The sequence below is a fragment of the Dicentrarchus labrax genome, unplaced genomic scaffold, assembly GCF_905237075.1.
Source record: "Dicentrarchus labrax unplaced genomic scaffold, dlabrax2021, whole genome shotgun sequence".
In the NCBI taxonomy this organism is placed as follows: domain Eukaryota; kingdom Metazoa; phylum Chordata; class Actinopteri; family Moronidae; genus Dicentrarchus; species Dicentrarchus labrax.
In genome coordinates, this window is record NW_026136711.1 from 25,458,174 (window position 1) to 25,478,677 (window position 20,504).

General features: G+C 41.0%; 1 protein-coding gene across 2 annotated transcripts; it reads left to right on the forward strand.

The window, feature by feature from the left end:
• The first annotated feature begins 249 nt into the window (after window positions 1–249).
• LOC127371531 (rho GTPase-activating protein 40) lies at window positions 250–20,133 on the forward strand. Of its 2 annotated transcripts, none has more exons than XM_051414387.1 (15): window positions 250–434; window positions 5,442–5,665; window positions 6,697–6,911; window positions 7,524–7,602; window positions 8,395–8,561; window positions 9,816–9,981; window positions 10,589–10,680; window positions 11,109–11,186; window positions 12,364–12,523; window positions 13,509–13,591; window positions 14,961–15,167; window positions 15,474–15,617; window positions 15,882–16,033; window positions 16,381–16,436; window positions 17,035–20,133. In XM_051414387.1, the coding sequence occupies exons 1-15, from the start codon at window positions 358–360 to the stop codon at window positions 17,139–17,141; spliced, it is 2,007 nt and encodes a 668-aa protein (XP_051270347.1). In that variant the 5' UTR covers window positions 250–357; the 3' UTR covers window positions 17,142–20,133. The 2 variants fall into 2 exon arrangements, with proteins under 2 accessions (XP_051270347.1, XP_051270346.1); XM_051414386.1 differs by lacking the exon at window positions 250–434 and adding an exon at window positions 2,376–2,828.
• Window positions 20,134–20,504: the final 371 nt, after the last annotated feature.

Sequence of the window (20,504 nt, forward strand, 5' to 3'; positions counted from 1 at the left end):
TATAACTTTAGTCGAGCCAGCCAGCTGGACAGTCATTCGGACATGCAGCTGCTGTGTCCTCTGCCCGATCCATTCAGCTCCAGCCCTGTCCATCCAACCAGCCATTCAGACACTCTGTGTCCCAGCCCCAGTCAGCTATTCAACCACTCAGCTCCTCTCCCTCCCTGGCCCCCCCTCCATGAAGACCTCCTTTCCTGCCCCAGGATGCGATGTAGCAACGTGCCTACCAGCGCAGTGAGACCGTCCTTGTTCTAATGTGTTTGTGCGCTGAAGAGATTACAAGGAAGCAGCTTGCCAGGGGCAGGCAGCTGCTGTTTCCTACAGGTTGCAGCAGTTTGGGGGGGGGACAACAGCAGGATGCCCTGGAGGAGAAGTGGCTCGGCGGCCGCCCTGCTGCTGCTCTCGGGCAGGACCATCGCACGGGCCAAGGCCAGGTAGGATCAGGCCTCTGCAGCCACTTGGCTGTTGGGACGAAGCTCATGTATGGATTACTATTTGGCTGATTTGGGAACGGGTGCTGAGCAAGATTGTATTATTAGTTTTCTTCTGTGACTGTTTGGTCTTTGATGGAAAAGCTGGTTTTACTGGCATTGCAAAAGTTTCAGTTAAATTGTTAAATCATAGTTTTTAGTTCCATGTTTGGCTGTTCTTGGTGCTATTTTGGAAAACGTTTAGGGACTGTGTAGACTTACTGTGATTCAAAACCATCTCTCTTTGTGTTGAGTATTGTCTATAGGACAGATCCATGCTGTGACAGAGGTTAAGAAGAAATACTTTCTCAAGGCTGTGTGAGCAAACTTGAATTCTCTGCAAGCTAAGAGGCTTGCAATGGCATTCAGCCACAGGGATTAAACACTGTGTTGCTTTCAACATTAGCCGCTTTTTTAACTGGATTATTGTATTCCTTAACCAGAGTTGGTGGTTGGGGTTACTTTATGTTATTTCCCACAATGCTGCTGCTATAAACATAAGACAACAGTTTGACATTTTGTCCATTCTTCTCTCAGAGTGGATGGCTTCCTGTTGTTCATCTGAGGCCCATTCAACAAGAAACAATCCCAACACTCTGACATTTTCAGTTGCCCCTGTTTTCAATTGTCTGTTTACAAAAGTAGCATGAAGCACGTTTTGTTTTGTGGCTGCGCTTTATAACGTGCTGGCAAGGTGAAGAGTATTATTAGCAGGTTTAAAAACAAACAGGACAATGCTGCTCTTCCGCTTGGTTCTTTAGGCAAAACAAGGAAGCCCGGGAAAAATAGACTCAAAGCTTTCTATCTTTCTCTTTATAACCTGTGCTCACAAGGTATTCCATAGTGAAGTTGCTGGCATACTTGAGGTTGTTTTTAGGTAGTATGATCTGAGTTGCTGTCATATGATAAACTGTAGATGTTGATCTAACTGGTTAGGCTTTTTCTGATAAGCTGCACAGCAGGTTTTCATGGTAGTGCATTCACAAAATTGTTCATCAAGCTTTTATTAAAACAGACAGAACTAAGTCATGCATTAGCAGACTATTTAAAAACACACATCTCTGTCTCAGTGAAATGTGTGAAAACAGAAGGCTAACAGGTTTCACTAAAATGACCCAGGTGTCAAAACCAGTGGAATGTTTTTCTCATATTTCTCCGAACCTTACCGTGTGTGTGTGTGTGCGGCTCTGTATATTTACATCCTAAGCTGATGTATAGGTTGTCGTCCACATGACAAGAGAGAATGAAAGGAGTTGAGTCAGTGATTTGGTTAAGGGGTTGGGGGGTTACAGTGCTACTCACAGGCAATGTTGACAGACCTGTTGAACAACTCGACATACTTCCTCAACACTTTCTCCCTCCGCCGCGTGCTCATACATCCATACTCAGCCACCTGATACTTATTTATGTCAACTGTGTAATAGGCCAGGTATGAGGTTGAACTAGGATGGTAGTTATGATAAGATGAATGGTGCAATAACTAGCCTGTCTTCTGCATATAAGGCATGATTTGATTTAAAATACCGCACCACGTCAGTTGCTGTCACACTACAAGTATGCGCTGTGTGATTTGAGATTACCACAGAATTTGAGAGAGGAGAGAACATCTTCATCCTTTGATCTGATTGATTAACTTAATTCTTAACTCATAAAGTAACAGCAAAGCAAAGAGGTGATAACATGCCTCGTCTTTTCAACAAAGAATCCTTGATTAATTAGCTCAAGTTTAGTTGCAAAAGACCAATAAAGTACATGAGGTGTACCTGTGAGTGTACATTAAGATTAGTCATCTTACACTTGCATGGCTAGAGGCTTCATTTTTTTCGTCCATTGGACCGTTTCCTAGACCAGAACAAGAACTATCATTATGTTACAACTTAACTAGTTTTCAGAGGAAGTTGATGGCCATCACGTATGCGGGCAGGGTGTGTCACCTCGGAGTTGCGTGGGAGGAGACAGGTGTGAATGATGTGTTAATGTTCAGAGAGTCGTCACTCCCTCTTGCATTCCAGCTCTACTCAGCTCACAAACATGCCACACAGCCCCAAGCCTCAGTAAAGTCTTCCAGCATCACTTCCTGTCACTGCACAGAGAAACTGGAACAGCGGACAGATTTGCATCGCACTCACATGGTGTACAACCACTAGGACTGGATAAAGCTAGGGTTTGTTCTGGTCTGTAATTCCTGGATTCCTTTAGCATTGTGGATATGGGGGGCAGAGAGGAGGTAACGCTGGACAGACTCGTTTCCGCCATGCCGTTTTCACACACCAGGTTGAACCGTTTCAGGCTTCGTCCTGCCAAAAGCCCTGCGAGGAACAAGCGTGTGAAACCATCCTTCTACAAGAAAAAAGCCAGGTATGTGTGATGGGAGGGAGTTGGAGCTGGATCAGCAGAATAAAAAATCATCCATGTTTTGGTGAACGTTTGAGAGTTCTGCTTAAAGTGAAATCGTGTAGATAGCACAATTTCAACTCTAGATGGTTAAAAACTAAAAATAAAGTGTAAGCGTGACATCATAAACATGTCATTCAAACCCCTGCAGCTGTGATATGTGTGGTTTATGCTGTGGAGTTCCACAACCCTTTTTTAGACAGTGACTCTATTTTGACATTTGTTCTAACATTTCAATTGACAATTGTGTGGTTGTTTGCAGACAGACCTTCATTTGTGGGATAGATTATTTTGTGAAAATAATTCTCAAATAGTTTCATCATCATCCATTTAATCTAATAGAAATTCTTTTGGAACTGAGTGAAGTTGATGTGGCTGCTGAGCAGCAGGATCCAGAGTGCACTGCTGTGAGGCAGCTGCCTGCAGACCTCTGATCTCTCAGACTTGATGTATTGTATCCATTAGAGTAGCAGGTTTTGAGCACATGTTATGGCTTTCGACAGATGTGTGTGTGGTATAAAGTGAGCCAGATTTCGAAATTTATGGAAAATAACAGCCTTTATTATGTCTCTATTTCTTTTTAGGATATCTGTATCACATTTCTTCCAAATCCAGACTTGAGTTATTGGCTGATGTTGAGTACTGATCAGATGGTAGATGCTGTATTTTCTTTTGCTGCTTGTAATCTTGGGGAAACTCAAAGAGAGCATTCAATTCTTATTTATAAGTGGAGACATTTTGTACAACTTTCTTTTCAGGTTTATCCAAATTTGAATTACACTGTTGAAGACTGAAAAAATATGCTGCTACAATCTTAATGTGACTAAAAACAGGATTCAAAGTGGATCCGTCTAGAGCCGAAACAATTAGTCAGTTTATAAAAAATGAGTCAACAACAACTGGGATGATTGATTAATTGTTTTTCTTTTTTCAAGCACATGCATCAAACACTGATGTTTTCTGGTTCTCAGGTGTGAGTATTTGCTGCTTTTAGTATAACACCTTTGGGTTTGGTCTGCTGGTTGCACCAAAGCTGCAGTTTGGAAAAGAAGGGTATTTTCCTCACTATTTTCTGACATTTATAGACGAAACACTGATTTAAACAAATAATTGAGTGACTTGTCTGGCCAAGACCTGATGCCTTCAGTAATGTCAGTAGCATTGCAGATTCCAATCCAGTGCATTATATCCATGCATCATTTAATTTATGGTTTAGTTAAGTAATTACATGGTTTTGATATGTTGAGGGAGGACGTTTGTCAAAAAGCTCATAAAACCGCTGAAATTGTGGACGTCTTTCTAGTAAAATAAAAGATTTCACCATCTTATTGCTCTACTTACATTACACTGCTATAATGCATAGTGGAATGCCACCATACTTCTTTAGAGAACAGTAAAACAATAGCATGACTCATTCTTCTTTAACATTTGACAGTGTAATGAAGAAGTAGTTATAGTATAGTTTTATGGGATTGTTGATCAACATATTGTTATAAAAGACCAAGAAGTGATTTCTTTAATTTCACTGTTCAACAGATTTTTTCCCCAGCCACGTTAATATTTCTCTATTTGTCTGCACATGGACTAATATTACTCAATGAGAAGTTAATATAGGCCTGTCTAGCATAAAGCTCTACATAGAAATTACAATTACTATCACTGAATTAAGTACCTATTGAAACTCAAAACTGCTGTCACCCCCCCCCCCCCATGAAACTGGTTTAACACACCAAAACATTGATCTGGAACAAACCCGATCTGATCTTGCTTAAGCTGACTTGCAGTTGCTGTGAACGTGCACAAGGAACATTCTGAAAGAATCTCACAAGTATGATGGGTATTTTTCTCTCGGTATCATTTCATTGTCTCTCTTCATTTATGTTGGCGTGATAAGCCGTCTGGCATTCCTCAGAAATGGACTATGTCTCTCGAGATTTGCCGGATTGAAGAATGCGACAGGACCGCACACCGATGGAGTGAGTCAGATGACCACTTCCTGTGTCTGTGTATCACCGGGTCACATTTCAATGCTTGAGGGTGCGAGTGAGTCTGCAGTGTGTCCCATTGTTGTTAGAGAACAGTATCCTCTGTTGTTGAGCGCTACACAGGAAAAGCTGGCTGCATTTTCCCTGCTTGTGTTTGGAAAAGAATCTGAGATGAATTATGATCTCTTTCTCTCAGATTGTCATTGGCGTTATTTCTTCCATTGTTAGTGCGTTACATTTGTGTATCCCTGTCAGCAGATGAAGGGGTGTTACCCATAGCACAACAGATCTCACATTCTTACAGTGACATCTAGTGGACCTACAGGGTATTATGCCTCCAGGACACATTTTGCAAGAACAATAGAGACCCCCCTTTGTGTCCGCTCTCGCCATCTCTCTCCTCACTCCGGCCCTCCCTCCATCCCACTCCTTTTGTCTCTCCTTCTCTCTGGGCTCTCCCCGGCTGATTCATCCGCCCCGCAACGCATCAGTCTTCACCGTTCCTCCTGTGTTTGTATGTGTCTTTGTGTTTCTGCTCGTTTGTTTGCATGCATGCGTGTAATTTCTTTACGTGTGTGTATGTCTGTACCAGAAATCCCAGCCCCACCGAGATGAGCGTGGAGCCCTGGGCCAGCCCGCAGGACCAGGCAGCCGCTGAGGAAGAACACAGCACGCACACGGCATCCTCCCAAGATCAGGAGCAGCACCCCGACAAACTCTGCCTGGACTCGTTCTGGAGTGAGGTGGAGACCATCCGACAGGGGAGTGGCTATACAGATCTCGACTGCAGCAGGAGAGACTCCAGGCAGTCAGAAGGTAAATACTGCAAATCCCGTGCTGATAGATTACACACTGTAGAAGCTTACATAGAAGTCACCACGAGTTTATGTGATAGAATTACGAGCCATCAGTGTTTAACACAGCTGCCACTGAAATCCTCCATGAAATGATGCATTTGCCATGGCAACATATCAGGTTTCTTCTCATGCAGCAAAGTAGAGCTCATCACCATGACAACACTATCAAACACTCTGTGGCAGGGAGTGTTTTTTGTGCACAAGCCGCTATTTGGCTTGTGCACATTAATGAATGCTGACTTGACAGGAATGCTCTTTTATTACGTCCATTCAAAGTGTCTTTTGTGTTTATTCTACCCTTTAATAGATCCTTTTGATGTTATGTTAAACAGAAACACTGTTTTAAATTAATTTTTCCCTAATGAGTAAACCCTCAGAAGTCTGGATTTTGGTGTGTAAATTGTGTGTGTGTGTGTGTGTGTGTGTGTGTGTGTGTGTGTGAGAGAGAGAGAGAGAGAGAGAGAGTCTGCATCATCATTATTGTGGTAGCATAAACAAAATTCAGTTTTTCCTTTTGCTATTAAATAGGAACAACTTACCAACTACTAGCGTGTTTACAAAGTGAAGATTTTCACATCATTAAATTAAAACTGGTTGCACCACACAAATGCATAGAGATTAGTTGTTACTAAACTAAACATTTCCACTTATTACCGGCCAGGTTCTAACAGTTTTGCAAGTAACTATATTAACTGACAAAACTAATGTTAGCTTTCTAATGTATGACCTGTTTACAGTGAAGATGCCTTATGGTTGACACATATGACCTGACACTGTTTGGTTAATAATCACTGGGAACACTTTAAACTAAATAAAAAATAACACAACATACCACTAATTATAAACCTTCACGAACCTACTTTATACATACATAAAACACACATAGTTCTCCATCTACACATGTATAAATAAAACTAAATCCTATGTACCATTTGTGGGATTACACTTGTTGTGTACTTACATGTGTCTGTTGTGTGTTATGTGTCTCAGAAGGTGAACAGGAGGAGCAGTGGTTGGCTGATGCTGGTTTGTCGAACCTCATCAGTGAGGACAGCGAGGATGTAGACAACGTGGTGCTGCTGTCGACACTGACCCGGACTCAGGCCGAGGCCGTGCAGCGTCGACTGAATTCCTACACGCTGTCCCTCCGCAAGAGGAACAAACCGCGCGACGTCCGTGACGTCTTCAACTCACCCATCGCTCAGGTCAGGACTATTTCAATCCTTGAGTCCCTGCTGGTGTAAGGGAAGTTGTTCTGTAACTCACCACGACCTCTGACGTCCTGGTGGAGGAGGAACAGTAAAGAACACAAATTACTACTCAAAGGAAAATGCAAAAGCACTTCATGCTGTAAATTCATGTGGTTCTAAATGTACAAGTGCTTCATAACATATCATGTTACACAACTTTACATTACGCAGAGCCTGTGTGAGTCAGGGCTGCATGCAGTAAAATATAAAATACCCATTTCCCTGGTGACTGTCAGGACTCAGTGAGGGATTTTCTATTGTTACAGTGTATTGTGCTGTCATGTTCCTGTGACGATGAAGACAAATCACATGTAAAGGCCATGTTTGTCCTTCCCATGTGTGTTAGCAGCCCTGAGAAGGAGACAAAGACGCTGTTCCTCTGATCCTTATCAGTCCTTTATCAAAGGAAACACTCTTTGTATCCATCTCCTCACGGGACAATATACAACACTACTTCGATTCCCAGTGGTTGGAGAAAATATTACAGGAATGGTTCTCTCAACTAAGGTTTTGTAAGAAAGTCTTGTATATGTTTGTGACGTGTCAATAAATCCTTTTTCTCACCAGAACCTTCTGCCTGAGTCCCAGCATAGTGAAGACCTTGCCCAAAACAGCATGGCATCGGTCGCCAAAACACCACTATCAGGTAAGAGCTACAAACTGTAGTATTATTACAGTGAGCCAAAATTTAAACTAGTAAGTAGCTACACTAATTAAAAATACAAAAAGAAATGATTTAATAATGAGAAAGTCTGGTGAGCAGCTGAGGTTCTGAAGACGGATCAGGATCAGGCCACAGTCCTATTATCTACCGTCTAATTGGTTCAGATTAATCCTCCAGATAATTCCTCATCTCTACACGCTGCTCCTGGAGAAAGCCCCTGTCCTTACAGTACAGAGTTCCTTTGCCAAATCTCAGTATTTTAGAGTAATATTACAGTTTTTGTTCTAAGAAAAAAAAACAGGCAAGACCTTACAGAAAGTGCCTCATGTGCCTGCATTTCTGAAGTTTACAACAGGTAAATCTTTAGTTGTTGATGTTTTAGCAGTAAAGTCATGCAGCAGGGAGACATCTGTAGTCAAACAACAATGTAATATACACATCTAAGATACAGTGTCATACTGTTACAGATCAAGTAACACAGTGACAGTGACATCGGTAGTAATTTGGTCTTGCTTTTTTCATGAGAATAGTTCTGAGGATACCTCTGCCAAATGTTGTTTTTTTCCAGATGCATTGTTCTTCCATTACAGATAAGCTGTAGATAAGAGATCAACAGACTGTGTGTGTGCAAATTTCCTCATAATTGTGGATATTTTGTTACATTTCTTCCTCATGTTCCCTCATGCTGCGTGCATTCAAATAAAAAATTTGTGGCATGTCTACAATTGACTTCCGCAACTGAACTAATAGGTTGTTGTTATCGTTGTGTTTAAGGGTGTGTTTCCCACTCAGCTGTGACGCCAGAGCATCAGCGAGGTGCTCCAAAAGAGGAGTTCTTCATCACCGATGTGGCTTACTGCGAACAGGCTGTCATCTTCTTCAAACAGGCCAAACTGCCGCAGAACAACAGCCAACGCAGAAAAGAGGATGGCACCCTGCCAGTAAGCACCAAAACACTTCCCTGTCTCCTACTCACTTTACAGGGAGACTGCAAGTCCCTTCAAACTGTGGATGTTTTAAAACTGTTATTTCAAATGGGGGATTTTGTAAACGTTCCAGTTAAGTCATGAAATGGGAAGAGAATTTGCAAATTGGGCATAAAAGGGAAATGCTGACAAGTGTTTCTCTGGTTGTATTTCCCTACATTAATTTCTTTTGGTGGGTGTGAAAGTACATCTGAACATCTATTACAGGAAAGAGGATTTGAATTATGCAGTTCTAGGGAAGGCGAGGTGCATAAAGTATATGATAACCCCTATTAACAGTTTGTTATGTGTAGTACCAGGATGGTTACCTTGGTAATGTGGGTTTTCAGCTACTGTCTGTTAAAGTCATTATAAAGTTAAGACTACAGTTGGGTACAGGATGACTCACACACACTACTGACTGTATGGTCATCTTGTAGTTACACCTTTTGTTCTGCAGTACTCACTAACACACAATTATTCAAAAAGATTTTGTATGTTTTTGTGTTCTTGTGCTAAAAGTGAGGTCATTTGGTTCACATTTTGCTTCGTTTGTAGCTGTGGATATAATTGGTTTTGGTATTGGTATTAGAACTTATTGGAAACATTTAAGTTGTTGCAACTGATCAGGAAAAACAAATCTCAGTAATATAGGTATTTAGGACATCACTCTCCATTTCAGTCTCTAGCCCAAAATAGTTTGGTTTTTGGGTGAGTCCAGGTTTGAATTTTCATGTAAGCCTGTTAATACACACACTCACACACAAATGTTACTGTAAGCCAGTTCTAATCGGTCCCTATTGTTAGACTGTTAGATAACAGGGTTACGCAGAATAAAGGAATGAGGGAATTAGCTCAAAACAAAAGAAGAGTTGTTGTGTCACAGAGTCCAGTAGATTTATGTTTCTGTTTCTGGCTGAATATGTTTACTCAGCAATTAGGAAGGATTTTTTTTTTTTAATGTTTATTGTATTATTAATTATATATGCATTGATACTGTTGCCACATTTTATTAAAGAGTATTAATTAAAGAGATGACAAACTGATGCACAGTAGATTATAATGAATATGATGTAATGATTTGACACTGTCGCCATTTTCTTCTCCTTTCCTCTTCACCCTGTTCTTTGTCCCATTCTCTCTCTTTACCTCTTCACCTCCACTTTCCACCTCTCAACTTCAATCCCCCCCTCTTCTCACTTTCCTCTCCGTCCGCTCTCACCTTCACAGCGGGTGATCTGCCCCAAGTGCCGTCTAGGGGTGACTCGTATTCAAGATCTCTCCCACGCTGACATGAAGAAAGTGCGTCAGTTGGCTCTCATCGACATGACGGCGCTCTGCGACCTCTTAGAGCTGGAGGTCAAAAGGCACAAAACCGGCAAGAGAAAAATCCCAGGTATGGCTGCACTGCCACACGCAAAGCCGAGCACTTTGCAAACAAGGAAATAGACATGCTGTAGTATCTTTTTTTAGACACTAACATTGTTTATTTGATGATGATGATTTGATTGTGAGCCAATCAAATCAGATGGAAACAATGACTCAGACTGGCACTTGAATGGTTGTCTGCGACACTAGTTCTGCACAGACTGTTTCAAACAGGTCTAACGTCAATTTATTCTCATGTGATGTATTTGATTCATAAAGACTTACAAACTGAGAGTGTCTTAAATCTAAGTATGCGCCTGTTTCTATACTAAATATTTTACATAGTACCTGTTTTCCTGTACATATTCGCGCTGAAAATCAGACTAAACTATGGTGACACATTCATTAGTAATACATTAATCGACCATATAATTTTTGGGTTAGCCATAGTTTAACACACTACAGTTGCTGTATGTCGGCTCCTAATACACAGAATTACACAAGCAGTGACATGGCCGTATGGATGTTGGCACACACACACACACACAACGCAGGAAAATGTCTCCGTTATGCATCTGTGGCTAAATGTCAATGTAAGGCAAAGAACAACTGACTGACGCTTTGGTCTTTCACAGAGAGCACGCTGTTCGGGGTGCCGTTGGCCACGCTGATGGAGAGCGATCAGAAAATTAAGCCCAACACCTCGACTCCTCTCTTCATGCAGGCAGTAAGAACCCGAAATACATCTGTGTCATATGACATTAAAAGAATAACACATGAAGAAGATAATTCAGAACACTTTTCATCCGAACTATCTGTACTGTATGTGGGCTTGTGGTGTTAATTGAGGCAATAATCTAAATGTGCCTAAAATATATCAGATCTGCTATTATGACAGATGACAGCTTGATTCCTTTTAATCATATTTTTCTCAGCACAAATTTATCTTTGTTGAACCTACAAACAACGACTTTAAGTAGAACACATGAAACAACCTCAGTGTCCTCTGAATGTGAAATGCTTTGACCACACCCTGTATGTAGCAGCAGTTACTGAGAATAACCAGCAGAGGTGAGCAAGAGATTCTTATCTGCTGATGCCTGACTCTCTGCTAATGTCTTTCTCTCTCCTTCCCCTCTCTCTCTCTCTCTGCAGTTGTTGTCGTTTTTAGAGAAGAAAGGAGTCGATTCGGAGGGGATCCTGCGGGTTCCAGGATCTCAGTCCAGAATCAAGGTACAATATTCAGACCTGTTTCTGTCACACAAAGCCTGGCACCTGCACCAATTTATTTAGTTACTTTTAACTTTTAAGCCTTTCAAGCCTTTTATTTGCCATCCTAAGTTTAAAGCAAAGAAATGAGAAAATATTCACAATCTAAAGGTCACCCAAAATATTGACACTGTAAAATGTCAGAAGTTCTTGAACAACAGTGAAAATCAAACTGCTTTGAGTTTAACTATAGTTGACATTTAGAAAAACAACGTCCAGAGACAAAATCAATCATGTTTTTCAGCTGCTGCTTCCAGACTTTATGATGCTGTATTTAATTCTGCACATGCACATTAGATGGTGGATCAATTTAATCAAAGCAGGCAGAAGAGGGCGCCATTTAGCACTTTATGGAAAAAAACAGGACCGATTATAAGGACGGATCAATCATGTGGATGGACAAAAATCAATAAGCATTTAGAGAGAATTAACTAAACTCACTATTTTACTAAACGTATTATTTTCTTATCTTTACGATATGGTTATTATTATATGGATATTAGTTTTATAATAATAATATAATTTATAATATTATATTACACCATTATAATAGTATTACCCCCAAAACCTAATTTTACTAAATCAAAATACAAATATATTTGTTTTTAACCTATTTGATAAAAGTGGAACTATCAATGTACCATTAGTTGTGGTACACCTGTATTTTCGGTTCTGTCCCAAGTTCATGAAGGATCTACTACCTTCAGCATAGTCTGCCATTTTGTTCTGTTAGTAGAGCACAACATCCTTTCTTTCTGACTGTAGGTACACAAATAGAGGCATATGAGGCTAATCCAAACCTCAAACTCCTCCCTGAACAATTTTTAGTTGTTTTTGGAAACCTCTGTTAGCAACAGGCTGGCAGATAAGAATCAGTAACACAAGGTAATGACATGGTGAGTTAATTTAACACTAATGTGTTTTAAATAGCTGTTCATCTGTGTGAATGACAAGCAACATATCAAGATTTTATAATTTAAAATAACTGACACTTTACATAGAATCACTAAAGCTGATTATTCATCAGTCACAATCACTAACAAGTCACAAAAATGACAATAAAATAACTGAAAAGTGTTGATTAACTCAGTGATAGTGTTGGTTTTTAGTTGTCTGGAAGATCTTTGTTTTCTGTCTGCAGCTGCTACAGCAGAACTTGGAGACCAACTTCTACTCAGGGCAGGTCAGCTGGGATGAGGTGAGTCCAAACGACGCTGCCGCGCTGCTTAAGAAGTTCATCCGGGAACTGCCCGCTCCTCTGCTCACCACCGAGTACCTCAACACCTTCAGCGCTGTCAGAGGTCAGCAGACACTTTACGTTGCTCCAATTCCGAAATATCTATTACAGGAATCTTGTGTTGTTATTGTGTAGAGTGTGCAACATTTTAATATCTTGTTAGATTAATGAATGTGCAGACAGTGTTGCCAGTCTGTTACCTAGAGACAAGACATGACTAATGTCTATTGTTTGGATAAAAGACCTTACAGTTTCAGGTTACGTCAGTATTAAATCACACAGCTCCTCTATAGTGCAGTATGTCAGTATGCTGATGGGTGTGACTGAGTGCATTCTTTACATGTTTTTAAACCTGGCCAGTTGTGTATTTACTGTATAAAACAGACATACACAAAAATTCCTCTCCTCCACCTTCTCCTCCTCCTCCTCCTCCTCCTCCTCCTCCTCCTCCTCCACATGACTTCAACAATCTACTGCCCACTTTTCCAGACAGCTCAGTGGGGTTCACATCATAATTACCTAAGTCTCTTTACCATGATGACAAACACTGTGTGATGCTTATCTCTTCTGCTCCGGCTGAGAAATCCACATTAAGATGAACAAGTTGATAGCCTTTTTAAGAGGCGTCCCCGTACTGGCACAAATGCATGCAGCACAGTGACAAAGCATAGTAAGAGAGCTGCTATTTTCACATTTCACCTTAATAAAAGACTGTATTGATATTAATATAATCTGATTGATGACTCGCTGTGTAGTTTGCGAGGAGAATCGGTGCAAAGTGATAAACGACATGTGACCACAGAGACATAAGCTTACGGACCTAATGGCCAACTGTCACAATGTCATTAATCTTTAGGTATCCCATTATTCTCAGCCAAACATGAGGAAATGAAGAGTATGTGTGTGTGTGTGTGTGTGTGTGTGTGTGTGTGTGTGGGTGTGTGTGGGTGTGTGTGTGTGTGTGTGTGTGTGTGTGTGTGTGTGTGTGTGTGTGTGTGTGTGTGTGTGTGTGTGTTAAACCTGTCTTACCTTTGCTCCTCCTCCTTCAGACATCACAGAGTTGAAACAGAAACTCCACATGTTGAACCTGCTCATCCTGCTGCTGCCTGAGCCCAACAGAAACACACTGAAGGTACACACTGAAGAAACACACACACACACACACACACACACAAACACACAACACGTTGACAGTGTACTTCATGAAAGAGAGACAGACATATTTATCGTCCTCATTTCAGCACATTGGAACCAGCTGAACACATACTGTTGTTTGATGCCAATCATTGTGTTTTAATGCACTCAAGTAACCTGATTTTTTTGGTTTCCGGCAGTACTCTGATTTGTAAAACATCACGTAGACATGAAACCAGAAACCCACATTCAGGATAAAAGAAACACTGTTAAGACAGCTCCATTTCTGCTGAGGAAATCTGCTTCAGCCGTGTGAACATCTTTAGTTTTAACAGTAATCCGTCCAGGTTCTTATGTACATTGTTTGCATTGGTTAATATTTACTTTACAAATTAATATTTTACACATGAAATAGAGTTAATTTTAAAATATGATACATTGTTGTAGATGTACCAACCAAGCAATATATAAAATATTTAAATGAGCTTCACTTTGACTAACTGCAACAGTCAATGCTCATAGCACAACAATGACATGAGTGCCAATGGTCTGATATAATATGTATAACCCTCACAGGGACCATTTTCTGTGTTTATCTTCTTTACTTTTGATACCTTAAGGACATGCTGTTAACTAACATTTATAACTAGTGTTTTTACAGTGTGCCTTTCATGAAAACATACCTCTGAATATTATTTTCAGTTTCGCCGCGAGAGCCTCCTAAATGTTACACACTGGACCTTTAATTAAAGAGCGTGTAAAGAGTGTAAAAACACTGGAGAAGATTTTTACAGAATCCATAAAGGCCCCCAAAAGTGTTGAGATGAATTATGTTTTTAAATCTATATTGAGTATTCTTCACCACACCCTCCATGCTCTTTTTATGGTTGTCAGAAATCTAGACTTCCATGAAACTTGACATACCGAAGCACTGTTTCATAATGCATTACCCTATTGTTCTGCTCTTAATCCACATTTTAAACCCTGTGTTCTGTTGTATAATGACTCACATTAACCATGACTCATTTTCACCATCACAAGTGTGCAGTCAGCTCCGCTTATAGCATCCAGGAGCATAAAACCCACCTGAACTAATTACTTTGACTCCAGTGGAGGCAGCTGAAACTTACTGTGCATTAACATACTTCTCAGTAAAGGTGTTACAGATGATTCAGATACTGTGAAAATTCACTTTACTCCACTTTGTGCTTCAGTTTAAGTGCCCTTTCAACATTGACACACTGTTCAGGTGGAAGAGAGTGTCTTTTAACTCTATAAAAACTAGAATAAAAAATTTATTCCACAAATGGCTGTGAGCATTTGGTTTCACGTATCTGTATGCATGTCTCCATCTGTGTGTCCTTCAGGCCCTCCTTGAGTTCCTCAGTAAGGTGGTTTCCAGGGAGAAGAAGAACAGGATGAACCTGTGGGCCGTAGCGACCATCATGGCTCCCAACCTCTTCCTCCACAAGGCCGTCCCCAGCAGACTGACTGAGGGGGCAGAGAAAGGGCATGCGGAGAAGGCAGCTGATGTTATGAGGCTCCTCATCCGCTACCAGGAGTTGCTCTGGACGGTAGGACCACCCACATATTCAGCTTCAAGAGGAGAGGATTGTTGGTTTTACTAAGCAAACATCAGATATAGTGTAATATTTTAAAGACTAAAACCATTTATTCTGTGAAATCTTTAAAAAGTTTTCTTAGTAATAAAGAGTAATCAAGCAACACTCATTACAAAAACTTGGTATTTTCTATCCCAGTTGTCCAAATACCAGTCTGACAAATAGTTGTACTACAGCAAGTCAGCCTTATAATAATTATTGTTAGCATATTTCTTGGTATGAAAATATAACCATCACAAATGTTCCTTTTTTTTTCAGATCCCTAATTTTCTCATGGGCCAGGTGCGTAAGCTGAATGAGAACAGTAACCGGCGTTACCAGTTCTACGATCGCCGCATCAAGAACCTGCTGAGGAAGATCCACACAGACAGCCGGGAAAAACCTGATAAGAACAGCTCAGAGGTTAGTGCTGTACAGTACACGTGGCCAAAAGCAGTTTGATTTTGGCACTAAAAAAATATACAATATAATTACACCCATAAATGATTTTAACAAATCTCAATTCTTTTGGTAATTTTGTCGACTAATGCTGAGATATTTGTGAAAAGCACAATAATATATCTACTGTTAATTAAGCTTGTTGTACACACTGTAATACATGCTATTGTTTTGTTGTTGTTATGTTATAATGGTGATAAATATTCTTTAACTCTTGTTGTTCTATAGCTGTGCCGTACAGTGAAGATCCAGGTCGGGGACCTGGTCAGCAGCACCATGGAGTACCAGCTCACGACAAACTCTCGAGCCTCAGACCTTCTAGCACAGTTTCAACGCCAGTCCCTCCGCAGCCCTGAAAATGGAAAGGGCAAAATGCGAAGGTACGGTACTGAAAGTGTAAATACATGCTGACTTATTCAGAATTATCTTAAACATACAAACCATGGCCTCCTTGCATTGTAAGATGATGATTAGTGAATCTGACTTCCAGAAGTTTCCACACAAAACGACTACACTTGATAAAGACATAGCACATGTAGCTGTTGGTACTCATAAAATACAAATAGGTCTTTAACATGAAAGGGATGCAACATGAAGCCAGTGGCCATTTAATTTTGTTACGTAATGTGCTTAGCAGTGAAGTTTAAAAATGAAATTTGATGTGTTTTAGCTCCCTTTGTGTGAATTAAGGATGATAAATAGCTAATGGTTGTATGTCTGTTAACAGAAACGGCTCTGTGGCGTATCCAGACTGTGCCCTATATGAAATCGGGGGGAATATTGGTAAGTGAAAGTGTCTGCACCGTTTTCTCTGGTTGGAGCACTACTGACATTTGCATGTCTTTCTGCTCATTGAGCTGATGAGGGTAGCAAGGTCTTATGTAATGAACTATGCAAGCGCCAAAGAGAAGTAAGCGGTGCATCTGCAGTTATCAGAGCAGACAAATGCTTATTACACACATGTTTGTGCTGTCACAGGAGAGATGACACAGTAAACAGTGAAAAAAAACCTGTTCAGTTCAGCTTTGTAATGTAAAACTTCTCCTCGTGCACGTTATTCTGCACAAGACTATTGACTATAAAAGTTGGATACTTAAATAAATAATCGGAAACTATCCAAGTTATAGCTTCTCAGTTGTGAATTTCTCTGTTCTGTGTAACTATGAACAGTTTCTGGGAAACTGGGATGGACATTTTCCACAATTTTCTGGCAATCAATGAGTCAAACAATTAATCGATTAACTGAGACAATCGATAATGAAAATAACTGTTAGTAGAAGCTGTAATTGATACATAAAAATACAATCTACATTTTTTGTTGCTTGCTGCAAAACCTTCCAACAGTCGAGGATTTTAGTAATTTTCTGTGTGTTTTCTGCAGGTGAGCACTGCCTAGATCCCGACACACACCTTCTGGATTTGTACAACAGTAACCATGGAGGAGAGTGGGTCATCAAACTGAAACCCAACGCCAGCAGAGGGCTGTGAAGGATGGACAGAAAGATCAGGGAACAGCTTGCTCAAAAAGGACAAAAGCAAGAACCTAAAAAAAGATAGAATCCATGGAGCCCTCTCGTCCTTCTTGTCCCTTTCATCCTTGGAGCAACAAGCGAAAGGGAGACAGATGGACAGATGGAGGAAGCAGAAACAGATAGATGGAAAATCTGCCAGGAGCAGAGCCTAAAAACTGTCTATGATCAGATGGACACACATTGCCCTCTTTGTCTTTCTCTCTCTCTCTCTCCATCTTCCTCTTCTTTTTCTCTCCATCATTCCTCTCCTGTGTTTTACTGCGGGGCAGCGACGCTGCAAGCAAAAAGCTGCTGACGTGACTCATTACTTTCAACAGAGAACCTGCTGCATACAAAACAGAGGAGAGATGAGAGAAAGCGAACGGCTGGGCAGTTTGGGTCGCCATCTTTTTTCATCTCCAACTACGAGCGAGCAGATGGGGATGCAGAGCACCTCTGGCTATAGAGAGCCAGAGTCCCACCCCCTTTCTCAGGCCAGCCAGACAATGTTTTTCAACTGTGGGTTTCATTCATCAGTCTTTTGAAAGACCTCAAACATGTTTCAGGAGCCCTCTGCCCATATTCTTGGATGAATTAGTGTCTGAACCTGCACTGGACATTTATTCTGAGATACAGCTACTAAATGGACCTCGTGGTGAGATTGTTCTCCCAACAACTATTTTATTAACAACAACTTCAGCTTCAGTGACTGAGCGGTAGAGGCAGAGAGTGTAGATACCATAGACTAATGGGAGCTGTAGTTGTTGAAAGCTAACAAATCATTTAATATGAATCTCAAATTAACCGTCAATCAGTGCGTTTGCGTGCATTTCAGTAACCAGGTTAGTCAGCGAAAACCAGGTTATGCTGGTAATCCTGGTTACTGTAAATCCAGTAAGCAGATTTCTGGCCACCCCCAACCTTATTGTAGAAGCCTGGCTTACTGATTAACTCTATTAGAAGACCGTCACTAAAGTGCATTAAGTGCATGCACTGACTGACTCCATTCAGCCTAGAATATGGACAGAAAACTCTAGTATCATGTTCTCATGTTCTGCTTTTTTAAAATTGTATTAAACCCTGAAAACCATCAACGCCTGAAAATGGAGCGGGACTTCAGCTCACTTACTGACTGATCAATCAGGTAATCAACTGACTGATCCTCCTCATTTGCTGGTTGTCTCTCTCCATTGGCCGCTTTTCAGCTCAGACATCGTGATCACAAAGTAAACAAAGACTTCTCTGTATCGGCTCCTTTCTTCGTCTGTGCCATTCAAAGACGGAAAGAGACCTAGATGAACTGATATCCCCTTGTCTGTGAAACCCCTTAGCTCTCCTGGGCCTTACAAAAAATCCATGGACTTCCAAGGACTCCTGACCTGTACATAACAGTGCTTAAAGACACTTTTTTCTTTTCGATACCAAGGGATTTGGTGTCGCAACCTCAAGGACAGTTATTGCACCTCTAAAGGGAGTTGTTAAGGAAACATGTCGAAGCTGGTCTTCAGTTCTCATTTTTAAACACATGAATGGAGCCGAAAGTGCTGAAGCGACTCTTGGGGTTTACTGGGATTAATATTATTTATATGAATGTAATGCCATTGTTGCTTCTGTATTTGATGAGTATTCTGTAGGCTAGAAAGACTTTAGGATAAAGTGGAGTTGCTGCACTCAGTGTAACAGTATGTTGTGTTAAGACACCCATACTCAGTGTGGGAATCAGCAGTGTTTTTGTACATATTTCCTCATGCTAAATAGTTTTTTCATGGATCTCTTCACATCTGTTTCTCCTAAACAGTACCGTAAGATACATGTTATGTGTAAACATTGCTCATTGATACACTCTGCTGTGAAGAGGCGCTGATATCACTGCAGTCGGACTGTTTCTGGTGATTGTGTGAAGTACTCCTAACACATGCAAGCAGCAAATGAATGTGTTTAACATTTTGTGCCGATCGTCAGATGTGAATCATTTTACTCCTCGCAATCGGAGCCATGTTGGTGCTCCGCAGCCATTTTGTGGGAAGTGTCTCGCACGCCACACTCAATAGATGGAGTAATGACAGCCGGCCCGGGAACCGGCATCCATCAACACCCTCTGCTCCATCTCTGTCACCTCCATAATGGACCATAATGGCAGTGTGGTGCATGCATCAGAAACACGCAGAGGAATCACATTTCTTTGATAAAGGAGAAGGTAATAAATGGCTGTTATAAATTCTGCTGCCCTGGACCTGACGACAGCAGCGTTGTGTGTGTGTGTGTGTGTGCACGCATGCATGTGTGTGATGAGCTTCATTACACAAGTCCAATTGGCCTGTCCCAGGGTCCCAGGCACAGTTCAGTGCCTCGGCACAAAGCGAGCTGATGAAACCGCCTTCTGCTGACAATCAGGAGAACTAGGTCACCTCTGAAGCAGGATCCCAGAGGGCAAGCAGCGCGAGTCCAAACACCCCGAGGAGCCGAGCACATGGACACGTATTGTCTAAACACACATGACACACGACGGGCACACTGAATGACATGATGTGGAGTCACCAAAACGTGGGGCGGGGGGAAGTTCACACACTGATACACCGGTTTTCTATTGACTGTTTGTGTTTGTACATATGTGAATGTGTTTGTGTGAAAAAAAAGAGGAAGCTCCCTTTGGGGTAGATATCTCTGGAACAGTGTTATCTACAGTATATAATTACCCGAAGAGACTAAATGACGGCCAGTTATTGGAATATTTGTTTCCTGTCGTGATCAAAGTGTGGTTGTGGGCCTCTTATTGTCTTCATCCATGTCCAGCTTTTATTGTGAAAATTTGAGACGTCTGTCAGCAGACGTCAGAATGTATATTTATGCCCTTTACACAAGTCATTGTTTTTAATACTTCTGTGAAAATACCTTAGCCTTTGCTGTAGAAATAAAAAAACTTTTGAAAAATGTCCCTTTTTGTCAATAAATGTGAATCTAATCTTGTGCTTAACATGATTTATTCTTTCAATATGGGTTAATGGGTGTGGCAGAAAGATGGTATCAACAAAAGCATCGTTCATCATTCCTGTGAATCTGCAGTTGCATCACAGAAAGAAAGAAGCACAAACATACACACATGAGAAAGGAGAAAATCTGTAGTGAAGTATTGGCTTATTCTACTGTTGTAATCAATAGAGAGATTAACCTTGTAATGTGTGCAGGTGAAGAGGCCAGTGCTGCTCAGTTCCTTGATTAATCAGCGCCTTCGCTCCTGGAAAAACCATTCGCAACTAACTGCCTCATCAACTTTGATTATTCAAGGTCTCTGCGTGTCCAAACGGCCGCTTGAAAGACAAAAGGAAGTAAACCGATGTGT

What these genes read in the sequence shown, in the direction of transcription:
- LOC127371531 (XM_051414386.1), top strand. Translation starts at nt 2,680, where the DNA reads ATGGGGGGCAGAGAGGAGGTAACGCTGGACAGACTCGTTTCCGCCATG. An exon ending in CGGCAAGAGAAAAATCCCAG is followed by an intron (nt 9,982 to 10,588) that starts GTATGGCTGCAC and finishes GGTCTTTCACAG; the next exon opens with AGAGCACGCTGTTCGGGGTG. An exon ending in CTGATAAGAACAGCTCAGAG is followed by an intron (nt 15,618 to 15,881) that starts GTTAGTGCTGTA and finishes GTTGTTCTATAG; the next exon opens with CTGTGCCGTACAGTGAAGAT.